This window comes from Xyrauchen texanus, chromosome 32 (assembly GCF_025860055.1).
Source record: "Xyrauchen texanus isolate HMW12.3.18 chromosome 32, RBS_HiC_50CHRs, whole genome shotgun sequence".
In the NCBI taxonomy this organism is placed as follows: Eukaryota; Metazoa; Chordata; class Actinopteri; order Cypriniformes; family Catostomidae; genus Xyrauchen; species Xyrauchen texanus.
In genome coordinates, this window is record NC_068307.1 from 10,611,182 (window position 1) to 10,624,058 (window position 12,877).

The 12,877-nt window shown below is 35.2% G+C and overlaps 2 protein-coding genes across 6 annotated transcripts in view; one reads left to right on the forward strand and one right to left on the reverse strand.

Annotated features, from left to right (window-relative positions):
• Positions 1-1,804: 1,804 nt before the first annotated feature.
• LOC127626326 (protein FAM72A-like) lies at positions 1,805-11,304 on the reverse strand. Of its 4 annotated transcripts, none has more exons than XM_052102049.1 (6): positions 11,159-11,304; positions 10,940-10,976; positions 10,608-10,806; positions 10,445-10,522; positions 9,975-10,099; positions 1,805-8,299 (listed from the first exon to the last, which is right to left on the reverse strand). In XM_052102049.1, exons 3-6 carry the CDS (start codon positions 10,751-10,753, stop codon positions 8,205-8,207), a joined length of 444 nt encoding a protein of 147 aa, XP_051958009.1. In that variant the 5' UTR covers positions 10,754-10,806; positions 10,940-10,976; positions 11,159-11,304; the 3' UTR covers positions 1,805-8,204. The 4 variants fall into 4 exon arrangements, with proteins under 4 accessions (XP_051958009.1, XP_051958008.1, XP_051958006.1 ...); XM_052102048.1 differs by having other exon boundaries at positions 10,892-10,976; XM_052102046.1 differs by lacking the exon at positions 10,940-10,976 and having other exon boundaries at positions 10,608-10,803.
• Positions 11,305-11,772: 468 nt separating this feature from the next.
• Positions 11,773-12,877, forward strand: part of LOC127625927 (SLIT-ROBO Rho GTPase-activating protein 2) — a 147,991-nt gene continuing 146,886 nt past the window's right edge. For both annotated transcript variants that reach the window (XM_052101403.1, XM_052101404.1), the window contains exons 1-2: positions 11,773-11,860; positions 12,356-12,838. In XM_052101403.1, the coding sequence (XP_051957363.1) occupies positions 12,772-12,838 (67 nt within the window). In that variant the 5' untranslated portion in view covers positions 11,773-11,860; positions 12,356-12,771. The remainder of the gene's footprint in view (positions 11,861-12,355; positions 12,839-12,877) is intronic.

Genomic DNA, 12,877 nt, shown 5'->3' on the forward strand with positions numbered 1-12,877 from the left:
TTTTGTAATCTGAATACATAATCTAAATTACATGTAATCTGTTACTATACAGCTCTGAATATTGACAGGTACATTTTCTGAAAGTGTGAATGCATCATTTAAAAATAAATAAATGTGAAAAATCAAACCCTCAAAACCAAAATACAACATGATTATTAAATTAGTCAAATCAGCATTCAAAGATATTTGACATTTATTAAAAATTGCTTTAATATTTAAGGGGTATTATTAAATATTTCTGCTCTCTCTCTCTCTCTCTCTCTCTATATAAACGTCATGTTTAGGGAAAGGACATTAACAAACCGAAAGAACCCAACCAATGGGGTGAAAGCATATTTAACCTGCATTTTATGAATAACCAGCAGATGGAGCCATTTACCATATATACGCATAGCTAGTTAATTATTAACCACTGGTGTAAAAGAGTACAGGGTACAATTATTTGCCTGTTTTATAACAAGATGTTGTTTTACATGTCTACTGACCTATGTGAAACTTTCACCACATATTGTCTTGGACATCTTGAGTGTCTCCTGTGTGTTTGGAAAAAATAAATAATAATAATAATTCTCACATATTAGCACTTGGTGTTTAGAGTACTTTATTTAATCATTTAGCTTTAACCCTCAGAGACCGAGGGGTTAAAGATATCGAGACAGAAGTATCGATATCGGTGTTGTATTTTCTTTTTTCCTACTTGAAAGTGTTTTTAGGAGGCCACTGATTATATATATATATATATATATATATATATATATATATATATATATATATATATATATATATATATATATATATATATATATATATATATATATATATATATATATAAAATCTTGATTTTTAGCATATTTTATTTTGGGGTGAATCTTGTGAATTTAGCAAGATGTGACATTCAATATGCGGTTGTTTCCCACCAAAACTGCTGCTGTGAGACAGTTCAGATTATTGGAAGATTAAACATAAAAAAAGGGTTTACTTTACAAATGATTTTGTTTTACACCCTATAAATTGATCAAATAATGTGAAAGTATAGGCTATAATACGTGTTTAGTTTAGTGTCTGGTACCATGGGGTCATAGTGGACACAATGGCGTCGTTCCTTGTGAAATCGAATTACTCAACTGAATGTGATTTTAACTTTAATTTATTTATTTTTTTTAATTATGAAGGTCACATTAAAACTGACTTCAAAATCTTTTACCATGTCCTTATCATTTGTTATGTTACTTTTCAAATGCCTTTTATGTTGCATTGTTGTAGCCTTTCCCCACACACAGTCCTTCGATATTAAACTATAAAAATGTATTACATGTTTAAAACTGATCATATAAAACAAAGAATAAAATAAACATAGCCATTTTAAAATTACAAGTAGTGGCGTCATTTCCACAATATAACATTTTTCTTTGTTTTCTTCCAGAAATCAGGTTACTTGTTAACCAGGTCGACAAAAGATTCCGTGAAGAGTATGCTAAGGTTAAATATGAGACATTGATGTTGAAGTATGTCATTTTGACTTAAGCAGAATAATTTATTACCTGCCATTTTCAATAAAGCTGTAATTTTGCCAAATTATGCAAAAAGAAAAACATGTTTTTGGTTTATTTAGATATATTAAATGTTAGCTATGAAATAATTATTTGCAAGACAACAGAGTCAGACATTTTGTCTAAAATAATTTAAAAAAACACAAAAATGACATAAATTTCATGTTATGCATGAAAATGCTCTGTTGGATATTGTTAGTAGACACATTAAATAAACTAGTGAGAGTGTGAAAAAGTTTTAACAAGCCTTTAATTTGTAGTAGTTCAAGTACAGATAGTGTGGTACAGATGAGATGGTCTTAAATTCCTATCGGAATAATATCAGCACCCTGTTAATTCTTGTGTGGGGAAAAACACACCTGTTTTTGAGCAACCCCTTTAACACTTAATTGTAAAAACTACCAGTGTAACTGTCAGTGAGCTATACTCTGCACTATACAAAACATATTTAATCAGTTTTGACCTTTTACAGACTTTCCGGTACTCGCCGTGGACAACACTATTCAAAATCATAAATTTCACACAAACAGTGACAAATCTTTTCAGTACCTTTCCTTAAAGTGATTTTTTAACTCTTTTTACAGCTTCAAATACCAGTGAGTGACAATGTATTGAGCAGCCAAACCAACCCCCATACTGTCACACAACTTCTATGAAAGTATTCCTTTTGTAGATTTTCTGATAGTGCTCCATGTTGAGAAGAGAGGGCTACCTGAATGCCATAAGCTTAATGAATCTCTATGTGCATGTTTGGACAAATATGCATGCAAGTAAATTAAATCACTGTAACAGAAATGGGCATCAACATAGACCAAAGCTCAATTGTTCTCTATAAATTCTCTTTGACATTTCTTGATATGTTTACTTTGGCATTTTTACCATTGCTCAATACTGCTTTGATACATACATTATGCAGGTCTATACCACAAGACCAGGCAGCAATTGAACATTAAATATTGATTGTAAAAATTCCTGGTATTTGTTTATTAGTTGAGGTGTGCTTAAGATGACAAATGCTTTGAAAAATGGGCCTCAAATATTAAAAGGTGCTTCTCAAGCAAACAGATTGACATTTCTCAGGGCCCAAAATATGACTAGAGATAAACGAGTTTATTCTCGTGGAACATAACGTGGTTTTGATTTGCTGAAATAACACGCATTTAGCAATTCTAAGAATGTTCCTCATTAACACATTCCCACATCTTCCTTTTGTGGGCAAACATATTTGCTGATTTGAGATTATGGGCATGGACCTTGGACTGATATGGCAGGAATCGGTTGTAATGACATAGCAAATAAATAATTTACCAATATGAAACTTAAACTACAATGCCTTCAGAGAGTAGCCCCTACCCTCAAGCCTCTTGCTTGCTTTTTGTTTTTTTTAGAGAGAGTTATTCTTTCATAATTGATGTTCTGCTGGATACATTGTAGCAGTAATTAAATACCCACTGAAATCAGCTTTGCTGCTTTTAGTCCATATCTATTAACTTTAAGGTCATACTAGCGCACTTCTAAACGTCGACAGAATTAGTTTTCAGATGATATGATCATTTCAAATCTGCAGTCTCTCTCTTCTGCTTCAAAAGACACACGATGCATCCCAAACAGCACTTCTGCACTATTCTACACCATTTTGTAGTTCAAGTAGTGCAAGAAGTAAATTTTCACTGAAAATGCAGCAAAAAGAAGTGTACGAGTACCCGGATGATCTTCAACCATCAAAACTGTAAAAAAATGTGGAATTTTGGACACTTCATGCACTCATCACTCATGGCTTGCCATACATAGTGGAAGGGGTGGAATTTGTGAAAAAAACAACTGTTTAAATATGGTTTCTTTTGTCTTTGCAACACACCAAAGACAGCACAATTGATGGGAATGAATACTTTGCGAAGGCACTGAATATGCATTTTTCTGAACTTGCGAGACAAATCCAACAAAATGTTAAACGCATTGAAGTTTGATGACTCCAGGAAACATATACATGCATATCCACATTAAAAAGTTTAATATCAAGACATTCAGCATACAAAACAACCCAAAGTTCAAAGAATAACATTGTCAGTGCAGATCAAAAGCATACAAACCTTTTTCTCATTCTCACATGGTGCAAATTAAATCATCTCAGTATAAATACAGTATCATGTTTGTTAATAAATACATTCAAAACATAGATAACAATGCAAATAAATTCTCTGTTTATAAGTTAAAATGCAAAACATACTTCATCATCGTTTCATTTTGGTCATAAATGCATACTAAAGATCGCTTCAAGGCATAAAAGGAGCCAACCCCTAAAAAAATGCTTCACCTAAAAGCCATCACAAAAGTGGTTCCTTATTCTTTTTGCTACTGTTTTTACTGAAAATGCAAAACCACCATTACAAAACAGACATTGTTGTGGTAAAACATTTACAGTGGGGAATCATGCCTTTTTTTGTTTTTTTTTAATAATTTCAAATAAACTGGAAAACAATTACACAGTGAAATGGTAAATGGGGTTGTGGAAAAACTGCTACTGAATGACTTGCATGTCTTTATAAAAAATTAAATAAAAGATTATGAGAGATTCAAAATCAGGCAGCTTAGTTATTGTTTGTCCTTTATGTCACAGTTTCATGCAGAAATATTGTCTACAGGAATTAAGTGCAGTTGTTTTTTCTGTTGGTTATTCTCATGATTGCTTTTGTGACAGTCAAATATACTTAGCAATGTACCATAGTATGCCATCAAAAAAGGTTCAATCAACGTTGTTGAAATGTCAATTGCCATTTAGCGGAGACCTAACTACTCTACTTAAAGCTGCCATGTGATCTTCAGCCACATCAAACGTCAAAGCCATGAAAAAAAACAAAGGCTAAATATATAAAATAACTTAATGAAATTTAAGACAGGACTATGCATGGACAGGCCTTGTTTAGACTAAAGTACTTTGATGTATCAGTTTAACAATATGCAGATTGATATTATAATTAGTAACATTCAATTAAAATAGACAAATATGCCTGTAAACCATTAAAACATGGTAAATGTCAGCAATGTTCTTCCTAATCCTTTCTTTCTATCTACTGCATTTATCTATCTATAACCCCAATTCAGAAAAGTGGGGACAGTATAAAAAACGCTAATAAAAACAAAAATTAGTGATTTGTATCACCCTATTTGCTATATTGAAAGCACTACAACTACACATAATATGATGTTTTACCTTGTGAAATATATATATATATATATACACACACAGTAATTTCAAATCAGATGGATTGCAACACACTCCAAAAAAATTTGACACGGGCAATTTAAGACAAATAACAATTTGACTAGTTGAAATAAAGCAATGTGAAACAGATGTTAAACAGGAGATGTTAAACAGGTGAGGCAATATTGCCATAGTACTGTATACTGTATAAGGAGCCCTACAAGAACAAGGATCGTTCAAGACTTGTCAATTTGCAAACAGATACTTCAACAAATAATTCAGCACTTTGAGAACAATGTTCCCCAAAGACAAATTGCAAGGATTTTGGGCATTTCATCCTCTACATTGCACAATATAGTTAAAATATTCAAGGAACCTGGACAAATCTCATCATCTTAGATGGAAAGTAGAACAGTAGAACTGTGTTTTTTGGTCCGAAGAGTTCACATTTAATTCTTTTTTTTTTTAAAAACACAGCCGTCGTGTTTACCGGGCCAAAGAGGAAAAGGACCATCCAAGGCGTCATTAGTGTCAGATCCAAAAGCCAGTGTCTGTATGGGCCAGGGGTGTGTCAGTGTCTATGGCATGGGTAACTCACATGCCTGTGAGAACACCATTAATGCAGACAGATATGTACAACTTTTGGAGCAGCATATACTGCCATCCAGCACCATCTTTTCCAGGGACATCCCAGCATTTCCAGCAGGACAACTTCAAACCACATACTGGCAGAATAAACTGAGAGACTGCAGGTGCTAGATTGGTCTGCCTGCAGTCCTGACCATCTCCAATTGTGAATTTGTGGTGCATTATTAAGCACACCATCCAGTAACGAAGACCCCGTACAATTGTGCATCCACATAATGGATGAATGGGGGAAAATTCCACTTTTTAAACTTAACAAACTTGTGTTTTCAGTGCCCAAATGCTTAAAAAGTGTGTGACGAGGAGGAGGAGGGTGTGGCCGGGCTGTGATGAAGCATGCCTGGCGCCGAGTTGCCTAGTCAGCGGCAGAGAGATAAGGAGAGGCCAGGATGCCATTTGTGTTATGTTCTGTTATTAAAGTACAAGTTGTTGTTCAGCCGGTTCCCGCCGCCGCCTCCTCATGCTGTGAAACTGGTTACAAATTGTTATTAGAAGAAATGGTGATGTTTCAGATTGGTAAATACTACACTGTTCCAACTTTTTTGGATCACGTTGCAATCATCTGATTTGAAATTACTGTACATTAAAAAAAATAAACAATGAAATTCACAGGGTAAAACATCATATAATGTGTAGCTGTAGAGCTTTAAATATAGCAAACAGTGATTATAATTTACAAATCACAAATTTTTGTTTTTATTAGCATTTTTCATACAGTCCCAACTTTTTCCAGAATTGGGGTTCTATCTATCTATAGTCAGAAGTTTACCATACACCATAGCCAAATACATTTAAAATAGTTTTTTTTTTTGTTTTTTTTCAATTCCTGACATTTAATTGAAGAAAACATTCCCTGTCTTAGGTCAGTAAGTATCACTATTTTATTTGAAGAATGTGAAATGTCAGAATAATAGTAGAGAATTTTCACATTCCCAGTGGGTCAGAAGTTTACATACACTTGTTGGCACTCAGTATTTGAAAGCATTGCCTTTAAATGGTTTAACTTGGGTCAAACGTTTGGGTAGCCTTCCACAAATTTCTCACAATAAGTTGTTGGAATTTTGGCCCTTTCCACCAGACATAACTGGAGTAACTGAGTCAGGTTGGTAGGTGTCCTTGCTCGCACACACTTTTTCAGTTCTGCCCACAAACTTTCTATCGGACTGAGATCAGGGCTTTGTGATGGCCACTCCAGTACCTTGACTTTGTTGTCATTAAGCCATTTTGCCACAACATTGAAATTATGCTTGGGGTCATTGTCCATTTGGAAGACCCATTTGTGACTGAGCTTTAATTTCCTGGTTGATGACTAAAGATGTTGCTACAATATAACCACAAAAATGTCTTCCACATGATACCATCTATTTTGTGAAGTGTGCCATCCTGCAGCAAAGCACCCCACAACATGATGCTGCCACCCCCATGCTTCACGGTTGGGATGGTGTTCTTTGGCTTGCAAGTCTCACCCTTTTTCATCCATACAAAACGATGATCATTATGGCCAAACAGTTACATTTTTGTTTCATCAGACCAGAGGAAATTTCTCCAAAAAGTAAGATCTTTGTCCCCATGTGCACCTACAAATTGTATTCTGGCTTTTTATGGTGGTTTTGGAGCAGTGGCTTCTTCCTTGCTGAGCAGCTTTTCAGTTTTTGTTGATATAGCACTGTGGATATAGATACTTGTCAACCCGTTTCCTCCAGCAAAGGTCCTTTGCTGTTGTTCTGGGACTGATTTGCACTTCTGAGCGGTATGACGGCTGCATGGTCCAATGGTGTTTATCATTGCGTACTATTGTTTGTAGAGATGAACGTGGTACCCTCAGGCATTTGGAAATTGCTCTTAAGGATGAACCAGACTGGTGGAGGTCCACAAAAACAATTTTCTGAGGTCTTGGCTGATTTCTTTTGATTTTCCCATGATGTCAAGCAAAGAGGCACTGAGTTTTAAGGTAGGCCTTAAAATACATCCACAGATACACCTCCAATTCAGTACATCTCCAATCAGTAGATAATTGGCTAATTGTCTAAAGTCCTGACATAAGTCTGGAATTTTCCAAGCTGCTTAAAGTCACAGTTAACTTGTGTATGTAAACTTCTGACCCACTGGAATTGTGATATAGTCAATTAAAAGTGAAACAATCTGTCTGTAAACAATTGTTGGAAAAATTACTTGTGTCAAGCACAAGTAATATTTAGGAAAGTAGATTTCCTAAACGACTTGCCAAAACTATAGTTTGCTAATATGAAATTTGTGGAGTGGTTCAAAGTGAGTTGTAATGACTTCAACCTAAGTGTATGTAAACTTCTGACTTCAACTATATCTACATATCTAGTAGCCACTTGGTTTAATTGGAAAATGCATTTGTACCAAAGCACACCTGGATTAACAAAACTGAATTTAAATTGATATGACACGGATGCTAATCTTAATTTGCAGCCTCCAGTTAGTAAAGTTTGTAAAAGGACATCACAGGATAACATCATAAATGTTAAGGGTCCTATAGTCATGTTTTGTGCTACTGCAACCTTAAAGCAAAGACAACGGAAACTTGTTTACTTCTTTGGTAGTGGCACTCTTTCACACAAACTGATCTGTGAGGATGCTGAAATTATGGTTAACTATGAATTTTGAAGGGAAAATCATAAGACTGCAAATTAATAAAGGTGGGATGGTAAACACAGACATTTTTCTTTTGTCTTTTCCCAGTCAGCTAAAGACTAGACAATGTGCTTTAAATTGAGAATTGTGAGAGTGAGACAAGTTCACCACTGTCAAGAGTCTACTTCCTTTGGCCATCTGTTGTTCTATCTGAGGTACTCTTCCTCTGAGAAACTGTCCAGGCTCTCATCATCACTGTCTTCCAGCTCTGGTAGATCCCCCCACAGCAGCAGGTTCTGCCCTATGAAAGAGACAATCTTCTTTCACAGAATGCACCAAATATACAGTACTGTGCAAAGGTCTTAGGCACATTAGAGGTTTTAAAAAAACATTTGTCCTAAGATGGTCATTTTATATCTTGATTTTAATACCCATTTTAAATTTCCAAATATTTCCTTTTGCACATCAAATAGTATAGAAGTGGAACAAGGAGTCCTGCAATGGATGGCATGGCCCCTACAGAGCCTGAATCTCAAAATCCAGTCAGTCTGGGATTACATGAAGAGACAGAAGCAATTGCAACAGCCTAAATACATAGATCTATGGCAAGTTCTCAAAGAACATCCTGCCCACACACACACACACACACACACACACACACACACACACACACACACACACACACACACACACATACACACACCTGTACAAAACAGACATAACAGATGTAACAAACATAACATATTAAAATCAAAAGTACTAAGACCTAAAGGTTTAGTAGAATGAGAATACGTTGATTTCACAAATGTTGACCACCTAGTTGTACTGAGCAGTTATGAGTTATTGGAAATTAATTCAAATTACTAGTAATTCTCACAATAGATGGTAATATAAATTGTAAATTATGTTATACTTAGATAACTTAGATTTCACAGAAATGTTGATTAATAAAAGATGTCTTCACATGTATCACACTGGTTTTGCTGAAGTTAATGTATTTTTTGAAATGTCAAAGAATTTCTCCATTTTATTATTTCTAAAAATAATATAACTTTTATATTTTTCAGTTTATATGTCAAAAATATTCTGTTAATATTATGACTTACAATATAGTTTTTAGCTGAAAACCTTTGGGTTATGAATGATTTATGAATTCCACCAGGTCAAACTTTTACCGAGAAAAGGTGTATGCAGATTCTGAACGCAATAGGAGGGTAAAAGTCATAGGATAGTCACACCAAATATAAATAGTTTTTGTATGTTAGCTGCACTTTGTATGAAGTTAATAAATAAAAAGTATTCGTGGCTTTTTTTTTTCTTCTTTTAAATATACTCACAATACAACATTTCTCACAACTGATTAAAACTACTGCACAGTATTGTATGCTCAAATATATGCTCTTTAAGAGAAATTAAGCTTCATTCTATTTTAATTACAGATGAAAGGGAACATCATTAGAATAATTTTTTTCTACTTGTTCAATTAAATATTTTAGAGAAATCAGAGAAATGTTAATGAATTTTTCCATGATTTATAAAATATATATTAGATATTACTAAATTTCATGCCCTGTGCAGGCCTGGAAAATTACCATTTTAAAATCATTACCACTATTTATTTAAAATTCACACTTGCCTGACTTGGTAATCTAGTGAGTGCGAGTCGACACATGCATCATCACCAAGAGACATTACAAATTTATGTGAAAAGCAAAAACATAGACAGTAGTAAGTCAAATGGATTTGAAACTAAATGAAAGTGATTAAATGATGACAGAATTTTCATTTTTGGGTGAAATATCCATTTAAACAATTCTCTAAAATCATTTTGCGTATATATTTCAATCTCAGTGAATATATGAGCACCCAGTCCTCTGGGATTGCACTCGCTAGCAGACTGAAAAGCTTTTTGAACATAAGCACCTCTGCTTAAACAGAGAGTGACTTTGCAGCAAACGTGGACAGGTGTCTCAAACCTGTTGCATCCAGTCTATTGATGGTGGACACAGCCTCACTGTTGAACATCCAGAAGTGACCATTGTTGCAGGAGAGCAAGCAGGGCTTGCATGGGGCCACCACGTGATATCCCACAACATTTCCACTGAATGTACAGAAAGAGCCAGAGAGACAGACAAAAATACCTGAATCAAAATGCTTTGTGAGACACAATGAAACACAAAACAGCAAATGGCTCAGTAAAAACAATTGACTGAGCATTTAAGCTAACAAGGCAAAATAACACCAATTTGATGTCAACCTGCAAGACTAGATACACAAGTATGCTACCATATGATAACATATTGTCATCCATGTTATTAATAAATATGTATGATTAGAAAAAAAATTGTGGTCTCAAACTCTAAAGTCACATCATGAGTAACTGAGTAACATTCATAATTTCATAATTAAAAAAAATCTATAATAAATTAAACAGTGATCCGTTTACCATTTCAAACAGGCAATGTCCCTTAATTTGCATTTGCAGCTCTCAGTGGAATAGCAGCTTGCCACGAAGTCAACTGTCCTAAAGGGGGAGGGGGGTATGCATTAACCATAAACATAAAAAATATGTGATTTCTGGTGTCATTTACTGATCACGGAAGCCTCACCTGTTTGGGGGTATGTCGGTTGAGAACAACTCAGTTTCCGTATCGGCTAACAGAACAGCTTTCATCCCTCTCATACACAGCAGACTATCACAGTATATACAGTTGACTTGGGTCACACACTTATTCTTGAAGTTTGAAGTAGACATGGTGGCAAGTTGTGATCTCTTGAGTAAAAATCCTCACAAAACGCAGTGTCCTGCTTGAATGAAATACTAATTCAGCCAAAAGAAAATACTAGCTATGTGACAGTTAGATGTTTTATAAACATATGGACTTAACAGTACCTTAAAACCTGCACCTGCTTAACCAGCTATCTCTAGTCTATTATTCACCTGTACAACGTCTGCAATGTCTCCAAATCTGAGTCTTCTGATCACAAAACAAAATTAAACCCCAATTAAAATTAACTATATAAATCTAAATTCGTTTCTAAAACCACTCATGCTTCAATTAGAATACGTAATAGCCAAAGGAACTGTTGCCTTTGCTTGTAAGAAAGCTAGCCAGCTAAAACATGAAGTCTACCAAGCATAGCGTAAAATGATTCTGACCTGTTATCGGATATCAAATCGTTCGAGATCTAGGCTGCAGAAAAACACATTGTACATCTGTCGTTATACACCGGCCGTTTCCGCCGTTGCAACAATGCTTAAGCTTTATCACTACTGACAAGCTTGCTAAGCTACGTTTGTTTACGTCCGCGTCGAAGCGGATATCCACTTCCTGAAACATTTTCAAACCGCCTCGTCTCTAAGTCTGATTGGTTCAAAATTACCATAGCTCACATATGATTGGTCAGTTAAGATTTCCTGTGGTGATTGGTTACAGCGCTTTTCCGCAAACCACAAAGCCACTACAGTAACTTTGTAGCAAAACAATAATACAACTTGTGATTGTAGCAAGCTATAAATGGGGAAAAAACATCAATAAATGTCATTTCCGATTTGGTATTAGTATGCCATATGGCATAAATGATAAATTAAGTGAAATAAAGCATCGCCAAAAAGGAAGGCTGGAAAGGTGGCAGTTGGAATTAGCAGCATGTACTGATTTGAAAAGATAAAACAATGTTAAACCCATGAAAATACGTTCGTTTCGTGTTCGTGTGTTACAACCAATGACAACAGAGGGGGGTTGTTCTTTATCTTCCATGAAAAGAGGCGGGGTTTGAGTTTGGGAATCAGAGCAACAGTCTTTGGGGGAGAATTTTAGTAAATGAAACTCTATTTTAGAAATAGAAGTCACCTCTCAAGGTAAGTGGTGGGTCGATTTAACTGTATTGTATACAAAATAGGCGCATTATGAACAAGACATTTACGTTAATCATATATATATATATATATATATATATATATATATATATATATATATATATATATATATATATATATGATTAACGTAAATGTCTTATTTATATCTATTTTTAAAAGTGTGGATCTTCTCAAGGAAACCCCAGAGCTATGCAGAGTCACTAGGTTTATCCTTAAATGTCTCTGAACTCGTTCGTATGGACACACTCTTTCAGTTCAATAGGGTCTGAATGGAAAGCACTAATAATTTCTAAGTGTAATCATGTACGACTTGCTTGATTTAATCTGAAAGTAGGCTACTCTTCAAAGGCCTGCGTTTTAAAGAACTGAAACGGGGAGAGAGAGAGAGAGAAAAAAAAGCTTTGAGGAAGTTTACTGAAAGGAACTAGTCTTTAGAAACTTAATCCAGTGAACTTTCTGTCTTCCCTGTCTGTGTAGTGATGCTGGAAAGCCCGAGGGTGATGTTAAGAGCGGTTTAGTTCTAATCCATGCCTTCATCGTTGACTGATAAGACTCACACGGATGGTGTGTCGTCGTCTGACCGCTGGAGGAAAGCAGAAACTTTTGAAAGCACTGCGTCTGATAGTGCGGTCGTGTGTGAGTGAGTGAACGATGGAATGAAACTCATCTGTTTTTTTATTTCTCGCATGCTGTCGGAATATTTTGACACATCGCACCTAGGAAGACGACGACAGCAACTCCAACCAATAATGCGGCGAGACTAATCATCGACAGGAGACAATAACCGTTTCCATTCTAACATATTCATCCTTGGATATCTGTAGTGCGGAGAAGAACCTTTTGTTCTACTGTGTTTCTCGCTGTATAACGGGACTTGTTTCATTTAGATCGATATGACGTCTCCGGCTAAATTCCGAAAGGACAAGGAGATAATAGCCGAATATGAAACGCAAGTTAAAGGTAAGTGGAAAGAGGTCTTTAATTGGATGTAAATCATCT